Source organism: Manis pentadactyla, chromosome 7, assembly GCF_030020395.1.
Source record: "Manis pentadactyla isolate mManPen7 chromosome 7, mManPen7.hap1, whole genome shotgun sequence".
NCBI classification, from domain to species: domain Eukaryota; kingdom Metazoa; phylum Chordata; class Mammalia; order Pholidota; family Manidae; genus Manis; species Manis pentadactyla.
Genome location: NC_080025.1, coordinates 95,733,471 through 95,755,062, shown reverse-complemented (window position 1 = coordinate 95,755,062; position 21,592 = coordinate 95,733,471). Strand labels below are relative to the sequence as shown.

The 21,592-nt window shown below is 43.6% G+C and overlaps 2 protein-coding genes across 5 annotated transcripts in view; one reads left to right on the top strand and one right to left on the bottom strand.

Annotated features, from left to right (window-relative positions):
* CDCA7L (cell division cycle associated 7 like) overlaps positions 1–21,536 on the top strand; it is a 39,921-nt gene extending 18,385 nt beyond the window's left edge. For 2 of the 4 annotated variants that reach the window (XM_036877364.2, XM_036877388.2), the window contains exons 2-10: positions 7,585–7,725; positions 11,939–12,076; positions 14,785–15,162; positions 16,547–16,618; positions 16,737–16,907; positions 17,538–17,663; positions 18,781–18,930; positions 19,672–19,808; positions 20,242–21,536. In XM_036877364.2, the coding sequence (XP_036733259.2) occupies positions 7,585–7,725; positions 11,939–12,076; positions 14,785–15,162; positions 16,547–16,618; positions 16,737–16,907; positions 17,538–17,663; positions 18,781–18,930; positions 19,672–19,808; positions 20,242–20,272 (1,344 nt within the window). In that variant the 3' untranslated portion in view covers positions 20,273–21,536. The remainder of the gene's footprint in view (positions 1–7,584; positions 7,726–11,938; positions 12,077–14,784; positions 15,163–16,546; positions 16,619–16,736; positions 16,908–17,537; positions 17,664–18,780; positions 18,931–19,671; positions 19,809–20,241) is intronic. The other 2 variants (XM_036877370.2, XM_036877377.2) reach the window with 2 other exon arrangements.
* Positions 21,196–21,592, bottom strand: part of DNAH11 (dynein axonemal heavy chain 11) — a 363,375-nt gene continuing 362,978 nt past the window's right edge. The window contains exon 82 of the mRNA XM_057504579.1: positions 21,196–21,443. Coding sequence (XP_057360562.1) covers positions 21,196–21,443 — 248 coding nt within the window. The remainder of the gene's footprint in view (positions 21,444–21,592) is intronic.

The following is a 21,592-nucleotide window of genomic DNA, read 5'->3' as shown; positions in this document are numbered from 1 at the left end:
ATAGTGGTATCTCACTGCAGTTTTAATTTGCATTCTCCAAAGACTATAGGTGTCAAACATCTTTTCATGTGCTCATGTCCCTTCTATATTTCTTTGTGAAATGTCTGCTAACTTTTGCCCATTTTTAATTGTGTTATTTCTTCTTATTGAGTTTTGAGAGTTCTTTATATATTCTGGGCACATGTCCTTTATCAAATATATGACTTGGAGTCATTTTCTCCCATTGCATTGACTTTTCTTGTCATTCTCTTGACAGTGTTTTTTGAAGAACAGAAGTTCTTTACTTTGATTGTCTGACTTTTAAGTGACAGTGTTTATGGTAGAAAATGATGTGAAACAAACCTCTTTTCAGTAGGTTAAAGGAATGCTTTCCTCTGTGTAAAAAGTTCTTTCATAAATGTAAGATAGTGTATCTTGTATATTCTGTCATCCTTGCTCTTAAAGTTGCTTCTTGCTCTTAAAGTTGCTTTCAACACAACAAGGAAAATACAATAGTGTGCATGAATTTCTTTTGCTGTAGTGCTCCTTAGAGCTTAAAATGGAACTTGTTTCCAGGTGAAATACATACTAGTGTTCCTGGAATAAGAACCATTTCCTGAAGCTTTAGCAAAACCAGCTCTTGAATCAGCTGGCCTTGAGGAGAATCTCAGTTTCTTTCTTTCAAAAGTTAATAGAGAATAAATATGTGCCTCCTGATTAGGAGGTAGTATTTTTTTAATTCAGCAAGAATGAGTTTAGATATCATTGAAATATGGAAGAGTCATATTGTCTTACTCAGATTTTAACTTTAAAATAAAAGTTTTAAATTAATGATAACATTTTTTTCAAAGGTAATTACTTCACTGAAAAGCAGCTGGCAGAGGCATCTTTTTAATAGCTTTTTTTTTTTTCTTGGATTTTAATTGTGGTGCAGAGGCAGTACCTCAGTTCTAACCTGGCAGAGGTTAAAGTAATATGGAGACCTGCAGATCATTGCTTTGTGTTACTCAGGAAACGGTGGAAAGGCACCTACCAAATGAGAAGCAAGCAGCACCTTGGCAGGATTTATTTTTATTAGTACAGTTTAGTAGAGATGGAACAATGCTGGTTCCTAACCAAGCATGGTTCTTCAGATACTCTGTCCCCTAGACTTCCAGTTAACTTCTGGGCGTACGAGCCTAGACACCTGGGTTTGAGGTGTCTACCAGTCACTGAAGCTGAACCCTGGACACATGAGGTCATGTATCTGAACCTGTGTTAAGTGAGGACATTGTGTTCTCAAACCACATGCCCCTTAAAGCGTTAGGGGCATGAGAACTGGTGTGTGAAATTTGGAAGAGATTGCATTTATTTAAGGAAGGAAAGTTTTCCCCATTTTTTAATTGTCTCTTTAATTTGTCTTTCATTGTTGAATTTTAAAAAGTTGTAGTTAAGGAATGCATACCATGAAACTGACCATCTAAACCATTGTTAAGTAATGTCTGCTATTTAAATAATTGTGCAATCATAAGTTGTTGTGCACACAATCTCCAGAAGGTTTTCATTTTGCAAAACTGAAACTCTGTACCCATTAAACAACCACTCCTCACTTCCCTCTCCCCTGAGCCCTTGTCAACCACCATTATACTTCCTGTGTCTATGAATTTGACTACTCACATAACGTACCTCATATGAGTGGAATCATACAGCATTTGTCTTTTTGTGACTGGCTTATTTACTTAGCATAATATCCTCAAGGTTCGTTCTTGTTATAGCACGTGACAGGATTTCCTCCCCACCCCCTTTTTTCCCCCTAGTTGACACTGCTCATCTTACTCAGATTTTATTCAGTACCTCTAAGTATACAAGTCTCTGTTCTTTGTGCTGGAGGAGAAGGAGATGCCAGAGAGTTCTGGGTCTGCCATGGGTCTAGTGAGGAGGCTGACTGATGCACACGAATAGCTAGTTTGAGGTAGAAAAGTTATATCTCACAAGAGAGGAACAGGAAATGGGCTCAAACCTCTGTACTCAAAGTGTGTGCTGCAGACCAGTGGTGGGTATTGCTAGAGAGCCTGTTTGAAATGAAGGCACTCAGACCCTGCCCCTTTGGATGGCTGATTTAGACTCTAGTTTTTTGTTTTTTCGTGTCTTTTTAGAATTTTTTATTAAGGTATAATTAACTTATAACATATTAGTTTCAGATGAACAGGGTAATGATTCAATATTTGTAGTTTCTCCTTCCTTTTTAAGGCTGAATAATATTCCATTGTATGTGTATTCAACAGCTTATCCATTCATCCGTTGATGAGCACTTGGGTTGCTTCCACTTTGGATTGTGAATGAAATAGTGCTGCTGTGAGCAAGGGAAGGGGCACTTTTAATATAAAGTTTTTCTATTTAATTTTCTTAATACTTTGGTGCCTGGTACTGTTATTAACTGACACTAGTAGATACATTATTGGTAATATTTGAAATTTTGGCATCTAGAATTTCCCTGGTGTTCTACAAAGCACCGCGAGTTCTTCTGGGTGTATTTCCTGAATGAATTTGAGATCCAACTTGTAGATGTTCGGTCCTTACATAATAAGCTGACATTTTTAAATGGGGGGTTTTCTCAGGGACGGCTGGAGGTTGGGCATTGTTCCACTCAGGGGAGGTATAAACCTGAAAGCTGAAGGGGCTGGTGAGACCAAAGAAAGAGGCTGACAAGTCCAGCTTGAATTCAGTAGAGGTTTATTGAGGGGATCTTACCCACAGAAGCTTGTCCTGGGTGGCCTCAGGGCACATAGCCTCTGGCCATGTTGTGTTTAGGGAGGCTAATTACAGAGGCAAGAAGAAAAGGCCTACATGCCGGTGTCCACAGTGTGCTGGGTGGAGCAAGGGCCCACAGCGGAGTATTACTGCTGGAATAGAGCAAGGAGTCCTGCCCTGCCCCTGCCACAGTGCTGATTGTTTCAAGCTGGATATTATCTAAGGCTGCTTGTGGGTCGTAGAAGGGGAGTGTAAGGGTGGCTTCGCAGCAGCAGGGGGCTACGACAACGCTCCCAGACTAGTGCAATTACGCGCTAGAAGCTGTTTGTTCCTACTGCCGCCTCTCCATGCCTTCTGCGTGCTCTATTAAATCATTACTTGTCAACATGGTGGGTTTGACAAGATGGTGTTTCTTTTGCTCACAGACAGGCACACTGGACCTCTGTTCCTGCCTGGTCTGCCAGATGCGTGTCTTAGCTCACCACTCAGCCCTATCGCCTGTTGTCTTACCCTGAGCTGCTGCCCTCATTGTCTGCCTGCTTGGCCCCAAAACATTTTGAGTTTGCAGTCTTTGTCCCTTTACATGAGCTCCAAGGTAATTTGTAGGGTTTCTAAGTTAAATATGCAGTCCTGTCCCAGAGAGGAACTGTGAATATGACTACTTTGTGTGTAGAAGTCCTGGTATGGGTGAAAATCTTGAATTCCTTTTGCATAGGAATGTAGAGTGCACCTTTGACCCAGTCACCTCCCTGGGAAACTACACCTTCCCTAGGAAAATGACTGCAGCATCAGATCACGTGGATAATTCTCTCCAGCAGGGGTTTATTGATCTTGTGCTTTAGGCCCCACCCTGTGTCAGATGCCAGGAACTCCATCCTTGTGCCTGTGTCCTTGTAGGGGGATTGAATCCCAGTCCCCCACTTGACCTTTGTTGATATTCCCACTGTTACTCCAACAAGGATGGAGTGAATGAGAGATACTCATATGTAAACAGTGTATATAAAAGGAATAGAATAAATGTGGTTTAAGTTATGAATAATAAAATAGTCTTTCCTCTTTCACAAGGGAATTTTCTTGATTTCTTTTTGGTTAGCCAGATTACAGAGGTGGTGTGCAGGTTTGACTACTTTAAATAAAACAACTGGTTGGATGTTTTTAATTTTTTCAGTTATTTGCTTTATTTATGTATTTTGTTGGTGTCTGTTAACGGTTGATGGTATAATTAGTGGAACATAAGCTTTGGGGAAGATAAGTCTGTTGTATTCTCAGTTTATAGGCTGTGCGGCTGCCTGGTGGGTCACTGCTGAGCTGAGCAGGGAAACAGCAAATCTTTGGTCCTAATGTATCGATTACACTGTTGAACTCGTCATACCTGAGAAGAATCTTCTTTTACTGGGTTCCGTCTTGCAAACAGATTTGTGGCATTGAAGACACTTGAATATTTTATGGAGACTTGCTACATTCTGGGGCTTGTGACTATCTGAAACTCCTCTCTTGATGCCTTTTGAAGTTAGGCAGCAAAAATCAGCCCTGTGTGCCCCAAGAGCACATAGTGGTTTTGCTTTTTTTTTGAAAGCATTGTTCTTCCCTTTTATTCCTACTTGGTAATTACCGCCCCCCTAATGGCACCTCTGGAGCAGATGCTGAAGTTCTAGATGGAGGAGGAGGAATGGGGCCTTTGCGCAGTGGGGGCTGCAACAACAGCCCCAGGGCTAATGCAGATGTGCGCTGGAAACTGTTTATTCCTACTGCCACCTCTCCATGCCTTCTGTGTGCTTCTATTAAATCATTGCTCTGGGTCCTCCTCCTGTAACCCATTCTGTTAAAACAAGCGTGTGGGGCATTAGGGCTTTTTGATTCATAGGAGTAGAGATAAGTCAAAAAGAGAAAGACTGAAATGAACCCTCTGTCCCTATTTCATTGCCACTTCAGGCCCTTGAACGGTGGGTATCGGGTAAAGTCTAACTTAATTATGCTTTCATAAGTATTATCTGTGTTTCTCTAGTATTAGTATATTTCTTGGAGCATTGGTTCTGGTGGTTAAACAACAACAAAAGCTCTCTTTGAAAAGATAAGGCTGCCAAATACTGTTAATTTTACCTCATTATGAAAAGTCTCACTTTTTCTCCCAAGAACCGTCTCAGAGTTAGGCTTGTTGAGGAGCTGCTGCTTAGCATCAATGTGGCAGCTTTTTTTCCTGTTGTTACCAAAGTGTCTGCCTATTTGTCTGTTGAAGTGATTTCATTAGATGGTGGAAAAGTATTTTATTTAACCCTTTGTCTTCATTAAACTTGTTGTATTCATTTTCTGGATTTGTGTTCTCTAAAAACCCAGTGTTAAACTTCCTTTGAACCATTAACTTGCTAATCATTTTTTAAACAGGAAGCATTAAAATTGTGATTTAAAAAAGGTAGATTAGGGCTTAGTACTCAAATGAACCTAACTGTAAAGTTTATTCAATGCCCAGAGAAAAAGAACATGGAGAATTCAGGGGTCTTTTGAAAACAACTCTATATGCTAGTGTAGTGGTCAGAGTGTGGTCTGGGGAAACTCTGAGACCCTTTAAGTTTCCATGAAGACAGAGTTACTGTCCTAGTAATAATAAGACATCATTTGCCTTTGTTTGCTGTGCTGATATTTGCATTGATCCTGCAAAAGCAAAGGTAGAGAAAATGGTTGGCATCACCTTAAGCAAGGCAGTGGCGCCAAACTGTACTAGTGGTCATTGCATGCTTTGCAATGCTCAGTTTTAAAAGAAAATGCCAGGGGCCCTCTTGTGTCCTCCTGGCATGAGCCAGGAGCTCTATTCTCTCACTTTATCTCTAAATAAAAGCCTGTACCTTGCTCTCCTACCTTGAGTGTTTGTGAAGCTCATTCTTCGGCTTCGTAAACAAGATCCCCGGCATCATCTTTGGAGGCTTGTCCAGGATAACTTCGGAGATGGGAGCATCCTCTTCAAGTCTAAAGTCAGACACACCTCTGGCTTGCATTCTAAAGAACTGGGAGCAATTTTGATCCCCAGACCCTGAAAAAGAAGTGTCTTATCATCTGCACACAAGCCTGGCCTCAATAGAAACTCTCTAATGGAGAGGCTTGGTCCCTGAGAGAAGTATACAATATAATAAGCAGCCACAAAACTGCCCATAGTAATAGAAATGGAACCTGGAATAGAAGTGCCCATCTTCCGAGGCCCTCTCAACTGACCACTGATGGAGACCTAACTGTACCCTTTACTGCGCCCTTTCTCAGCATGAAGCAGCCAGAGTGGTCATTGCCCCCTTTCCCTAGCGGCAGCTAGGGTCTCCATCTGTAGAGGGAGGAGTGAGACAGGGACCATGGGCTTAGACAGAGTAGGGTGAGGGCCTTGGGAAAAAGCAAGGCAGAATATTTACAGTCAAAGCAATGTAACAGTGTAAAGTCCCTATCGAAACTCTGTGTTCAGTATTATGCAAAGTCAAGGTCACACTAATTCTCTAGGGTAAAGATACTAGACTAGGAATATAGATATCTTCAGTGAGATCAGTTAAAGGTCAAAAGGCCAGGAGTAACTTGGCCTGGAATGTTTGAGTGTTCCCCAAGGGTATCTCAACATAACCCGTGACTTCACTGTAAACAGCCCTACCAAACAGACAACAACCCAGCCCACCCTGAGGGCAGGGCAGGTGGTACAAGTCCACACCCTAAGCCCTCAATTTCCAAAAATCCTCAACTGCCTATAAATCCCCTGGACAATGCACCACCCCGGGCTCTCTTGTCCCCTCCTGGCATGAGCCAGGAGCTCTTTCCTCTCACTTTATTTCTAGATAAAAGCCTGTACCTTGCTCTCCTAAAAAAAAAGAAAATGCCAGTTTCACGTAAGAATGTCCTGTTGTAGCAGTAAAAATTATTTTATTAAAATACCACCTTTGAGGGAATGTCTTTAATATACTGCACGACGAAATGGGCAATGTGTAAAAAGTACTTTTGCATCCCCAAGTACAATGATAGATTATCTCAGGAAAAAGATCTAGTAATACAGTGGGACTGTGCTCCAAGGATAGAAAGTACTACAAAAAAATCTTGAACTTGATTGTCGGTGGTGTATTAGGTTGGCTCACATTAAATGGCTATTTTCCTAGGTCAAAAACAGTCTAGTATCAGCAGATGCCTTTGTTCAACCTAATATTTGTTGAAAAAGGGAGAAAGAAAGCAATTTTGACAAATGGGGGTTCCAGATGAAGAATATACGAATGTTGGTACTATTCTTTCACCTTTCTATGTCTTTGAAATATTTAAAAACAAAGAGTTAGGAGTAAATAGGTAATCAACATACAAAAATGATCTCTGAGCAGATACAGACTTGTTAGATTAAATGTGTGGACACTACTTGAGTCAAAATACAGAAAGGAAGAAAAGCTACTTATTTCATTGTATGAATTTTTTTCTCATGAATCAGCAAATGAACAGAAAAATAAAGAACTAGAGGTAGAAATTAAGAAAAGGGGATCTTAGTTATATTTAATGGAATCCTTTTCATGATGACACAGACAATGTGTAGAAGAAGAAACAGATCTTTGATTTCTCAGAAACTGGTGCCTGCTTTCTTATATTTTGTCAGTAGATCAGAAATGCCTTCTATCACATGGCCTTCACATTCCCTCTAAGATAGGATATATCTCTAGAATTTGAGAAAGATAAGTTTGATCCTCCCCCACTTCCCTTGTTACCAGGAGTTATCAGCTGAATCATGTTGTGCTCTGGGTTGCTGGGGTCTTCGGGGCAGCCACGGCAGATCGATAAAGTTATAAGATGGTAATCCCTACTCCTTTCTAGAAAATTTTCCTAAGTGATTTTAACAGCCCTTGGTTTTATCCTCCTTTTCTGAATCCAAAACAGATCCCTAAAGAAGTAGCTGACATCTTCAACGCCCCCAGTGATGAGGAAGAGTTTGTCGGGTTCCGAGATGACGTTCCCATGGAAACCCTCTCATCAGAGGAGAGCTGCGATAGTTTCGACTCACTGGAATCTGGGAAACAGGTACGATGCTTCCGTTCAAGGCAGCCATGTTCCTCTGGAAGCCTGGATCTTGGTTCAGTTTTTCTTTTATTTGAACATGGTCTGAGATTGCTGATAGGGCTCAATTGTAGAGCCTTTTATTTTAAAAGCAGTTATGCCTTCATATTTCAAGAAACTGGTGAGAGTAAGAGTACCTAGCTTACTTTTGCTGTTTAAATCTTCTCTACGTACAATACTTTTTTTTTTTAGATAGAGAGACCTCACATGATCAAATCCAATTTCTTCGCAGCCTCAGGGCTGCGGCCTGGGTGGAGGCTGCACTGAGTGCTCCCACACAGCTGGCAGGGAGGGCACGTCCACACCGCCGTGGTCCACACTGCAGTGCAAAGCAGGTGTGTGTGGTACCACAAGGCAGGGTGTCCCTGCCCATGCCGTGTGCTTCTGGTGGCACCTCACTCTTGGAATTGCTGGGCAGAGCGTTATTCTTTATTCCTCTGATCTGTGGCAGACACAAGTTACAGTTCCCTGAGAGTTCGATTCTTGGAGGTTCATATTGTGCCTTAGCACTAGCATGCCTATCGAAATATCTAGTTTGCCATGGCATTTTCTTCTGGGTTCACTGGCACTCACAATTATTCATTTTTCCTCGACCTTGACCTCTCTCGAAAGGATGGAGGTTAAACCCACCTTGTTTCACTGAGCAGCCACAGGAAGGAAGGCAGTGGATTACATGAGGGACGTGTCTGCTTGATGACTCAGCTGACAGTGGGCTTGGTGGGGCTGTTATTTCCCGGGTCACAGGAGCCTGCAGGGTATCACCTTACTTCATGTCTCCACAGAATTTGCCCCCTGCCCTGCTCCCGCTCCCCTTGGGCTCTTTCTCTCTCTCACACCTTTTGCTCTTGGTTGCCATCTCTTTATTTCCCGTCTTCATCTGTGGATGTTCCCCAAGATTTTCTCTTCAGACCCTTTTCCCTTATGGGTCAGCGACTGCCTGGTTTCAGGCATTACTTCCAAGTTCTTTATGGTCTGGCTTCTCTCTCTAGCCCCAGATCTGTTTCTGACCGCCAGTTGGAGCAATCTTGAGTGGTGAGGGGAGATCTGCAACTCACCATTCCCCCGCCCAGTTTCTGTCCTCCCCATTTCATCTCCGTCTTTGTGTTGTAGACCCCTTCCCTCACCTCCTGCCCTCCCTGCTCCCTTGCAGGGATTCGTGAACCTTGTGCCATGTTCCTCACTTCCATCCTCTCCTTGCTTTCCCTCTTCAGCTTCCACAGTTCTCAGAGCCCTTCCCCCAGCTGTGGAATGGAGCTCTGGTCCTGGTCCTCCCTTACATAGACATTGACATTCTTTGCATTTGAGCGTGGTCAGGAAGTGAGGGAGTGTGGAGCCTGTTGGATCCACCAGGAGGGGCATTCTGAGCAGTGCATGACTTGTGTAAAGTGCCAGGCACAGAGCCTGGCCTGCAGTGGCCATTAGGAAACAAAGCAGCTCTCTTGTTGCTCTGGTGATTGATTGTTCCTTCGGCTATGCCTTTCCCTGCCCCTCCTGACCCTAGTATGCCTTAGATGGCCCCTGACAATATGCTTTTCATACAGATTGCACTTAATTCATGAACCTCTCTGGGAAGGCATGGGTGCTGTTACTATCCCCATTTCACAGGGGATGAAACTAAAGCTCAGGGAGGTGAGGTGACTTGCCCAATTCCCCACATCTGAGAAGCAAGTGAGCTGGGGTGTTCCAAATCTAAGAGTACCACTGCCCTCTTCCCTGCCTTCCGTGCTGCTGTAGACCAGAAGCAGCATCCTTACCCTCGTCATACATTGTTCTGGGCTCTGTGTCCACTGGACCATCCTGTTTGTTCTACCCATTGTGCTCTTTCATCATTTTGCTAGACTACTTCAGTTCAGACCAAAGGCTGCTGCTACTTGAAGTCTTTTCATGGATTTTGTGGAAGTCTATGGATTCTTTTTCTTTCTGTGTGCCAGATTGTTTGCCTGTCCCTTATAACACTGATTCTGACTATGGTTACTTGTGAACCTGTCTGGCTCCCCTGCTAAATTATAAACTCCTTGACGGAAGGGGCCTCACACCTAAATGGCGCTTCTAGCTTCCCTGGCTTGGTCCGCTTGCGTTTCCCTTTCCCCTTGTGTGCATCCCGCCTGGAGTGCTGGTCTCACTGGTTCATGGACATCACTCTGTGGTCTGTTTCTTCACGTCACAAGAACTTTAAAAAAAAAGTGTAACCACTCTGTTAGCTCCTCTTCTGAGCTGACATCTGCTTTCCTCTTGATCATGGTAGATACAAGTGACCAAGGCCCATTACATACTGCCTAGTATTGATTTTAAAGGATAACAGATCTGGAGAGCAAAGAGCCTTGGGATGGTTGTAACCAAGAACACAGCAAGGCTGTGTGGAGTAGATGTTTGCTTCATATACAGACCCACATTAACATTATTTTACCCTTGTGCAATAAGGAAAATAAAAGCATAAGCCTTGGTTAAAGACTGTGGCAAAGTGGTTTTTCTCCATGAGAACTGGCCATCAAAGATGGCGATTTCCCCAAGCTTACTGGAGCCGGCTAAAGGTCCAGAAAGAGCTGGAGACTGGAAGGTTGGAACTTGCTGCCCCAAGGCATGACCTGTCTCTGGGCAGAGGCTTTAGGTACCTGGTGAAATGGATACACAGACCCCATTGCCGTAAAACAGCCTGCAGGGGCTGGGTCAGCGCCCTGGGGGCCAGCTATGCATGATTCTTCCTTAATGATAAACCCTGGCCTCTGCACCCCTGCTCTGACCCCACACACTCATCGTCCATTTTAACCGTTCCAGAGAAGCTAGCTGAATGACCTTGCATGCACATGGCATAGGCGGCAGTGCTAACTTAGGTCTCCCTTAAACACGATTTGAATTCTACTTTAAAGAAACTTCCCTTTTGTGTTTGTATTTTTTTTTTCAAGCAGCTGCACCACAGCTATTGACAAAGGAACAAAGTAATTTAGCTCTGAGCACACTCACTCCAATTACCCATAATAATTCATAGGAGACATTTTTAAGCTTAAAAAAATGCTGGATATAGACATTTCTTTCTCTATCACCCTGTAAATTTTTCCACTCCTCTGTTATATCTATTTTTCTCCAGAGATTATCTGAGCTTGAAGAAGTATATAATTAAAGTCAGGGAAAGGCAGGGGGGTGATAACAATTCTCGAACCAAATGTGTTGTGATGAGGGGTCATTGCTATATTGGGTGTGGGAGGAAGAGGTGTTGAAGGCAACTGGGGACACAGACTCCAGCCCTGGCTGCCAGCTTGGAGGAGGCTGGCTTGGGGGTCCCCTTTCTGTGCCACAGTTCTTTCTTTTCCCTCTTCTTTCTTTCACGCAGACAATTTAGAGAGCCCAGCTTCCTTCCTTTGATTAATTCAAAAGAAAGAAAAAGTCACTACTGGAAAATGTCTTTCTTTTTTAAGGGGCAGTCCTATTAACACCTTTCCTTCTGCCCACTTCTACCTGAGGGTGGTTGCTGGTCTTTCTCCTGTGGGAGAGGAAGTCCTGGGGTCGGGGTGGTCGGAGCAGCCACCAGGCAGGCTCCCGCGGAGGTTGGTAATGGAGCCACAGCGGTGTGCCGAGCCATGGGAAGGGAGGGGTGTGAAAGCCACCAGTCCTCTCCAACAGAGAAACTGGCTGGCTAAATGGGAGGTATGCCCACCAGCCTGGAGGAGATGGTCTTTGGATGGCAATTAGAAAGGAAGCCAGCATGTGGGAAGGAGCTAGGTTTTCTCCTCAGATCTCTTTCCCCTGCGAAAGCAGATGTTCCTGGTGGCCAGCCTGGCAGCAGAAACGGAATTCCATCAGCACTTTTGGTCCCACAAGACACTGAGTGAGACTGTAGGCATCCTGGTGTGTTGATATTGTTCAGGTTATGGGTCTTAATTTCTGTAAGCTATTAGAAAATGTGTATGTGTGTATATGTTTTTACTGTGGTAAAATACACATAACAGAAAATTGACCATTTTTAACATCTGAAGTGCTGCTGTGTCCTCAGTTTCTTGCCAGCAAAACGAGTGGCATTAAGTACAAAGTATTGTGCAGCTGTGACCATTATTCACTTCCAGAATGTTTTCACCTTCGCAAACAGAAACTCTACTCATTAAACAATGACTCCCCATCAGCCCCCAGCCCCTGGTAACCTCTGTTCTTCTTTCTCTATGACATATGTGTGTTTTTAATTTAGCAGGATGTGCATTTCCATTCCAAATACTTCACAGAAGAGCTAAGAAAAATTTTTATAGAGGACACTGACTCAGAGATGGACGATTTTGAAGGATTTACGCAGAGTGATCTGAATGTAAACAGTAACCCAGAAGTAATGGTAATAATTACCAACAGGAGGGAGTGTGGGCTGTAATATTTTTAGTCTTGTTTCAGAATTGTATTCTTATCTGTAAGAAATCACTTCACAAATGAAAATATTTTACTTTTTCTTACATGTTTATCTTCCAAGCCAGTTAACAAAATACAGAAATTGCTCTTTTAAGACTAATTCCTTGGCCACCAGTCCATTTTGCTCTTAGAGAAAATCCAGTTGTGTACCCCTGGTGCCTTTGGAATTTTAGGGTTTGTGTCCCAAGTGTCCCTTACTGTCCTTATGGGAGAATTTTTTCAGACTTGAACCTCTTTTATTTGAAAAGAGGAGGGTCTGTCTAGAAGGAACAGATTCCTTAAAAGTCATTTTTTTGTGTCCAAAGTAATGTTCTTAGGTTTGGAGTTAATTTGGCAAAATTTAGCTGTGGTACAGACTTAGAGGTTTCCTTGTGCATTCTTCATTTGGATACTGACATGCCTTTTAACGGTAAGAGGCCCCGGCCTGCCTGATTCCGGAGGGAAATCTCTCAGCAGTTTGCCATCAAGAGGCTTGTAGGTTGCTCTCCTTTTATTCCATATAGTTAGGCCAGCTTACTGCCAACTAGTAATTTGAATCTCAGGGTAACTTTAAAGCACAGCCTTTGGGTTTTTTTTTTTTTTTTGGCGTAAAAGTGTGTCTACTAATTGAAAATGGCATCCATTTATCCTTCAGTGTCAAGATAAAGGATAGAGGTTAAGCCTCTTCATGATCAGAGGTTGCCATGGAACCTGTGTAGAAGTTTAAATAAGCTGTAACTAGAAGGCTGACTTTGTCCCTCACCTTGTCCTCGGGGAACTTAAGGCCTGAGAGGCCTAATGGTAGGCTGCCTTGTGTGACGGTGATTTTTCCCATGAATAGCAACACAGTGCTGTGCCAGCCTGTGCGCCCCAGCCCCCCTTTGGCTTTCTTTACCAAAGCTGTTCGTAGGATGCTTGATGTGTTCTGGCCAGCAAGTCTCCAGTTTCTTGCCAGCAGGGCACTAACATCCTTCCAAGCCCTAATGGGTATCATGTACTCTTAGCGACTTACTTATCTTCTGTTCTTTAGCTCAGTGGTGTTGGGTTATTCAAAGAAATCTGTGTTTCCAGCACAGGAAAAGTGAATTACCCCAAAAGTCTTTTTTTTCCCCTCTGAGTCTATAATTTTGGGGTGTGAATTGTGACATGTGTTACATTGACTCTGGTATAAATCACAGCTCAGGGCTGGTCCACCTGTGCATTTTATTTTGGAATTCAGTGAGAAAAACACTGTCGCCTCTCTGCCAATTCTCCTGCCCACCCTCGGGAGAACCGGCAAGACCACCTTACCCAGGATTTTACTGTACCTTGGTGGCTAGTGGCCTTCCAGCTGTGAAGCAGCCACAGCAATGGTGCTGGCCCTTGGCTCTTGCCCTCCAGTGTGAGTCCTCACTGCTCCTTCCCTGCTCCTGTCCTTTGCAGTGAGCTGCTCCTCATCCTGGTGGAGAGGCGGGTCACGTGATGATCGTGATAGATGAACAGAGCCTATGTGGGAGCTGCTGCCTCTCAAGTTCTCCAGCTGTTGTCTCCTAAAGTTCAATGCCTCTGCAACCTACCATTTTGAATTCCAAAGCTGCTAATGTAGAAAACTCAGGCTATTTAAAAAAATAGATAAATCAGTGCATGGTAGTCTTCATTTCTTTACATGGCTTGTTATGAACTGATACATACACCACGGTTTGGAAGTGACCTCTGTTTTCTTCCTTCCTCTGCATTATTTTTAACTGTAGTCCAGCTCCAATTTGGGGAGTGGTCATAGGGTCATTGAGCTGAGCTCGGCAAACCCACTGTCAGGAGTCCCTGAGGGATGTTCCCAAGCTAAACTTCCCAGCGTGTGGTCAAGGAAGGATGCTCAGGAGATGGCCTTGATCTCAGTATTTAAACCCATCTCTGCTCTAAGAGGCCCCTCATCTGAGACATAACCTGCTGTTCGCCTGTGTGCCTTCCATTTGTGTTCTCATGTGTAGAACCAAATTATGTTTAATACTGAAGTCCTGTACCAAGTGAAGTTTGAAAATCTGGGGTGACATTTCTTGAGCCGACTGGGTGCTCCACAACCACCCACAGAGCTGCCTGCCTCGACAGCCCCTGTGGGCTCTGACCGTCTCAGGAAAGGGAGAGGCTTCCCTCTAAGTGGGACCACTGTGTCCTGGGGATGAGGTTCCCCGCTGGCCCTGAGGGTGGGTCATCCGCCTGCTGTGTGGTCACATCACTAAGGTAAATCAGCCCTTTTGTTCCTTCTACTCAGAAGTCCCAATTCCTGCCATTTTGGGCAGAATAGTATTTCTTTAAGCTAGCGCTCCGTTTTTATGTGAAGATAGCTCCTCTGTCGTGCCCACCCTGTTCTTGGACCGTTCCCCATATTACCTGGCTCGGCTGCTCACTGCTGAGGGGCCCCGCGTTGTCGGCACGTGCTTGCAGCTGGGCGCGTGAACGGGGGCAGAGGGCCAGTGCAGAAGGTTTGTGCTTTGATTTGATTCCTTAGCAGACTACGTGAGCATTTAACTGAAGAGCTGAGAGGGAACCGATAATAGGGGAAGGGGAAGCGTTCAACTATTACTCCTCTTTTTCCTTAAAGTTCTGGCAGAGGGGTTTTAAATGTGTGTCCTTCTGAAGGTCTGCTGCCGACAACAGCTTTGCTCTTCCTCATTTTGATAGCGCGTGGGGTCCGATGTGAGTGATGGTGGCAAAGCGTCTTTGGCGAGTGAGGAAGAGGAAGGTGAAGAAGAGGAGGAGGCTACACCTAGGAACTGCAGGCCGGGGAGAGGCAGTATTGGTCTTCGGGTAGCCTTTCAGTTCCCCACCAAGAAACTGGCAAGCAAATCAGATAAAAACAACTCTTCTGAGCCGTTGTTCTCTAGTTCATGCTTTCAGGACAATAAAAAAGGGATTCTCGGAAGAAAGAAAAGCTGCAGACAGGGGACGGAAGGGGAAGATTCTGCCTCTGAGTCTGAGGCTGACTCCCGGGATGAGGGCCAGGAGGCCTCGGACGCCCTGCTGAAAAGGACCATGAACATCAAGGAGAACAAAGCCATGGTAAGGCTGCGGCCAGCGGCTGGGAGGCGGCTCCCAGACCTGTAACTTACAGCTGCGGCTCTTGGCTTTGTCAGGAAGTGTGCTCTGGGTGTGGTGTATCCTTCCTCTTTTCCTGAACACCAGATAGTTACTACCTGAGGGGCTGTGGTTTGGAAACAGAGAGATTTCCCAGGGCCAATGACTTTTAGCTCCCTACCTAGTGCCGTGAACTACTGGTGCTTACGGTTTATCAAGTTACAGTCTAACTGTGTAGTAGTTTTGGAGATGAGGTGGGCTGAGCAACTGGCCTGTTCTCAGCAGAAAGCAGCAGGGTGTAAGTAGGAGGTCAGGAAGCCCGCTTGAGTTGCTGTGTGCAGGGCAGGCAGGCAGCTTTTGTCCTAGGAACTGTTCTCTTGTAATGCCCTGTTGTGGTATCACGATACTCTCTGAAGGAGTGTGAGAGGTCTAAGTATTAAACTGGTTCTGAGTCGCTTTAAAATGTCTTCACTAGCATAATAGAACAAGGTGAAATGTTTGGTTTTTCTTGATGTGGTCAATAACTGTTTGCTTCCTAATTTTGTACATGCAGAATTAAAAAAAATAATTCTACCACTCAATTGCTTTTAGCATTTTGGTATTCTTTTTTAATATTTCCTTTTAAAAAGCATACTTCATGATACTGTATGTGCAATCATATGTCTAATAAGAAAATATAAAGCCTACTTTTGGGTGATATTTATCCTAAGATTCATTTGCGCTTATTAGCTAAGGGAAATTTTAATCACTGTATTTGTCTGCATCTTTAAAATAAAAACTATGTTTCCATTATTTTTTAGTGATACCATACATTAGTATAAATCTAAATCTAAAAAGAATCCTAACTGAATTGTCAGATTAGGATATGAATGCCTATTATTTAATGTGCTTAGGTGTTTATTTGGAAATAATTTTCATAAATTACTTTTGTTGATGAGAAATTGTTCAACTCAGTTTTTTTTGAGCTCCAAATAATTGTCAGAATAATCTAGTTGAGCCTTTTTGGGTGGAGATGATGGAACGTGATTCAGGTATGCAAAATGGAATGTTGTGGGGTCACACTGCTCATCAATGGCTCAGTCAGAATTCCAGCCTCGTGTTCTGCCTCCTGTAGTCATTGTGGGACAGTTTTCATTGTGTGTCCCTGCGTTTAAGGAATGGGCAAAGATTTGATTCCTGTGAGTGATGGTTATCAGTATCTTTCCTCTGGAGATAAAAATCTTTACATATGTGATAAACATGATCACATGATCTATGTTAGTCCGAACTTTGTCATGGGTACAAAACTGAAGGCTTTTGTGGTAAGGTGTTAGGTGAACTAGACTTGGCAATATTTGTGTAAACTCCTTTCCTTTGTTCTGAACTTCAGCTTGCTCGGCTGTTGGCAGAATTGAACTCAATGCCAGATTTCTTCCCAGTACGAACTCCGAACTCAGCTTCTGTAAGTGGAACTCCTTATACTTGTTTATTCCAACATGGATATACATACATAATTGATTGCCAGGTGGCTGTTACTCAAGAAAGCACCCAGTTACATATGTCTGTGCTCTTGCTTTCAGAAGAAGAAACCAGTGAGGCGGGCCCTCTTGGAGGGGCAGATCCCCCGACGCATGAATCCGACCCGGAGCGCTCGACCGCCTGACAAGTTTGCCCTGGAGAACTTCACTGTCTCAGCCACCAAATTTGCAGAAGAGTTTTACAGTTTCAGAAGAAGGAAGACAATTAGTGGGGTATTTTCTGACTGTAACAAACAAGTTATTATTTATCTAAGCCAGTGTCTTTAAATCAGTCATCCAGGGCTTGTTAAAGTGCTGAGGTTCTGAGTGAGTAGGTCTGCAGCAGCTGAGAATTTGCATCTCTGCCAAGGTCCCAGGTGGAGCTGGTGCACCTGGGACCCCCTGCTCTAAGCTGTAGGCCATGGAGGAGGTACTTTTCCTGAGGCAAGCCGGGAGCAGCTAGGAACCCCAGCCAGATCTCCAGTGGGGGCAGGAAAGGCCTGCTAATGGCTCCAGTTGGCTTTATGGTTCTGCTTATGGGGAAGTACAGTGATTTCTTCTAGCCTTTGTGTTCTAGGAATAAGGTACTCAGTGTGGTTCACATACCTGTCCACACAGAGTTTATAGCAAGAGACCATTTATTGGTCAGGTAAACCTGAGCTCATTTATTGTCTTAGCACCTTTCCATGAAGGAAGGTTGGCACTGTGTGTTAGGAACTCAGTGAATGAGTGAATGATAGTAGGGAAACAGAAGAGAGACAGAATTAACATTAATGGTGCAGTAACTCTGAGAATTTTAAATTTTTATAAATTTTTTAACTATTCAAATACCTTATGCCAGATTCTGCTTTGGTCATTTTGCAGGGGAGATGCCAGGGGTATAGACGGCGTCACCGCATATCTTCTTTTCGGCCAGTGGAGGCTATCACTGAAGAGGACTTAGAAAATGTTGCCATAACTGTTCGAGATAAAATCTATGATAAAGTTCTGGTAAATTACAAATGAGTAATTGGCATGATTTTGATTCTCACTGGGAGTCTAGGGTAGTGGTATTTGAAATCCCGTATTGTTTTTAAACTGTACCTGGACTTAAGACACCTTTGTTGTCTTCTCCTCAGGGCTTAAGTGGAGGGTCAGCTCTGACTGGGAAAGTATAGTAATTCCCATCAGGAAATACCGGTGTGCTTACAGGGGGAGATAGGGGTATAGTTCAGAAAAGCAAATTTATTTATGATATTTTAACATTACTATAGTTTTGCACATTGAAAAAGCAATGTGCTTTTTGGTTAATATAACTATAGAAACTATAATTTAAAGAATTAAACTGACTTAAATGGAGGCTTTGTGTTCTTCAATTTTTAGATAATGGGATTCTGTCTTAAAGTAGTATTAAAATATTTTTAACTACCAACATTATAAAAACAGATTTCATGCAGGTGTACCTTGTTCTGTTACTCTTTGCAGATACTGTGTTCTTTACACATTGTAGGTTTGTAGCCATGACTAATGTTTTGTGTTGAGCATGTCTAATTGGCACCATTTTTCCAATAGCACTTGCTCACTTTATGTCTTTATGTCACATTTTAGTATTTCTTGGAATATTTCAAACATAGTTTTTAGGATGATCAGTGGTGATGACTCACTGAAACCTCAGATGATAGTTAGCATTTCTTAGCAGTGAAGTATTTTTTTAGACATATTGCAGTTGCACACTTATGTAAACATAACCTTTATATGTACTGGGAAACCAAAAAACTCTCTTGACTCACTTTCTTGCAGCAGTCTAGAACTAACCTGTGATGTCATATATCTGTACTGAGAACACCCAGATTTGGGAAACTAGGTCAGAGCCCAGGGATGCCCAGGGCTCATCTGTGGCTTCTCTGGTTGAGTTTGTCCACCTCATCATTTCGTTTCTTCCAGGCCCCCTGCTCAGTCTCATCTGCCCTGATAAGCTTCTCTGGCTTCAGAATTAAATGCTTACAGGCTCCCAGAGGGTGTCATGGTCTGTACCACAGAAATGATGCTGCCCGATTCTAGGAGAGGCAGTGCTTCCTCGTGGCCTGTTCATCCCACTTTCACCTACTCACTGCCTCCCCCTCCTCAGGGTAACACTTGCCATCAGTGCCGGCAGAAGACCATTGACACCAAGACTGTGTGTCGGAACCAGAGCTGTGGTGGTGTGCGAGGACAGTTTTGTGGGCCCTGCCTGCGGAATCGCTATGGGGAGGACGTGAGGTCAGCGCTGCTGGACCCGGTAGGAGCAGAAATTGTATTTGTCCTGAATTGGGTTGGTGAAGGGAAGCAAGCTGAAGCTCCTTGGGCATGTTATTGGGGACCTTTTGCTGCAGATCTCTGGTTTCACCCCTCACCCTACTGTCTTCCACTTAATACTTGGGGAGGGGGCGATGAAAAATAGGGTTTCCTTCTGGAAAGCAAAGAGGCTGGCCAACAGGTCAGGAGATGAGAGTGCCTTGGGTTCGCCAGGGTCAGAGGCAAGCCTCTGTACAGGCAAGTCTGTGTGCCTGTTCTCCAGCCGTGTGAGTTACCAGTGTGTTCCTGGGATGGGCAGAGCACTGTGTAGGGGGCTCTTGATGGGCCCAGCACTGCTATAAAGGTTTCACATGTGTTCATGCATTTTTTTATTATAGTTATTCATTAACCATGTGAAGTAGGTATAGAACCTCCCTAGTCAAATAGACTGCTATCAAAGTTAGTATGCACACTCTTAAGCCTGGGCATTCTGGTTCCAACTTCTGTGCTCATTACCGTTGCACCGTAATTTTTCAGGGTTTCTCCATGTGTGAGTGTTGGTGATCAGCCTTTCTGGGCCTTTTTGAAACATGTGGGAGGAGATACATCAGATAAGCCTTCACCTGTGACATACACCAAACAATAGCATGTGGTTTAAGCTCGGAGGAGAGGCCAAGTGAGCCAGGCTTGATCATAATCTGGTCTTGCCGAAGCCTGTGGATAATGGGAGAAACTTCTCTCCTAGGACTGGATGTGCCCTCCCTGCCGTGGGATCTGCAATTGCAGTTACTGTCGGAGGCGCGATGGCCACTGTGCCACAGGGATCCTCATCCATCTGGCCAAGTTTTATGGTTATAATAATGTTAAGGAATATCTGGAGAGGTGAGTCTTACAGATAAGAAATGGAGGTCATAGTTCCTGGGTCCAGCAGGGAAGCCCTCCAGGCAGGTAGTGGTTGCCACATTGGAAAATCTCAGAACTGATATTTTCCCTATTAGGAAATCTCCTTTGCTAGAAGCTCGACTCTGCTGCCTGTATCCCAAATTTCCCCTTGCTGTGTAACATAAATGGAGTCTATAAGGCCAATTGTGAAGACCAGACACAGCCCTCATCCTATTGAGCAGTTCTCTTAGGTCATAGTTATTTCATTCTGGGGATGAGGAGACAGAATTTAACTCCAAAGTGTGTGCAGCTTTGAACAGTGGGAGTGAGGCAAGCCTAGTGGGCTGCTGAGTCTAGAATGCCATGTTGTATTTGTCTCTGTCCTATTTACTGACCACACTTCCCACACTAACACTTCCCATCTTTCTCTCAGCTTACAAAAGCAGCTGGTAGAAGACAATTAAGAGAAAGAAGAACCAGCCAACTCACCATAGAGAACTCCAATAAGACATGCCGTTTGTGCCTAAGATTTAAGATTTTATACAGAAAGTCTTTAAATACTGTTTTTTTAAAGATTGTTTATATGCTTATATGCTTTTATATGCTTAAAGATATTTTTCAGGAAGACTGCAGAGGAATCTATATACATGTATATGCAGGCCTGTTTGTACATTGAATTGTTAAAAGCAGCTAATGAAGAAGCACAGTTTAAAAGTGGGTGGAGGTAAAGTTCAGGTTAAGGTTCGGCAGCTGTTGCCTCGATCTCTTTTACTTCCAAATAGTAACTCGAGGCCAAGTTTTTACCTTATTATGAATGAGACCATAGTTCTAAACCATATAGTTTAAGAATGTTCCCCTAAAAGTCACAAAGTGCAATTAATCAGAGAAATTAAGAGTACTAGAGTTTTATTTTTACTAAAACTTAAATGAACAAAATGTGGACTGCCCCATTACCGCCACTAGAGGCCTCAGGCCCGGCTAGCCAGCAGGAGCATCTGCCTCTTCATTCAAGGTTCACCTGCTTCTATATTTTAAGAGAACATAAGGGCTTATTTTTAATTTAAAAAAATTTTGTTTAGTATCTCTAAGAACTAAAATTCTTCTTACTGACCAGGAGATTTCCAGTCATATTTTTTTTGAAGTTGTGTAGCTATCAATGGAACCTTGATGAAAACATGATACTTTTGTGCTAAGGTGTACTAGGGAGAGCTAAAAAATCAACAGAGGCAAATGTAGAAAAAGTGTTTAAAAAAACGTTAATACTCATGTATTCTACTGAACAGTTGCGTAAGCTGGAATATGTGTCATGCCTCTTAGACTAGATTAATGTGCATGGGATGACTAGTGACAATGAAAATCCTCACTGTGGTCCAGCACAAGAGCCATTTTATGCTTCTAGCAACAGAGCCACACCTGCCAGAACCCATTTGGCCGTCTTCTCTTTGCTCTTCAGCCTGAAGGTCCAGACATAGTTGGGGCCCCTTGTTTTGGTTTTGTACACGGGGCACGCATAGGTGTGTTTGGTTTCCTGTCTGTCCATGGGTATGGCTTTGGCAAAGAGGACTGGCATCATGGATGTTAGCTCCTTGAGATGGGCTTCAACAATGGTTCCTGATTGTGTGTCCCACCGGGCACCTACAACCAGACGACACAAAGGGGGCACTGGTGGGGCTTGTTGGTATTGATTCTCTGTTATAGGCAATAAACGTTCTGGTTTTGTCAACACTACTGCTTGTTACTGGCTTCCTTACTGAGCTGGCCCCTGACAGATACATCAGGGAGCT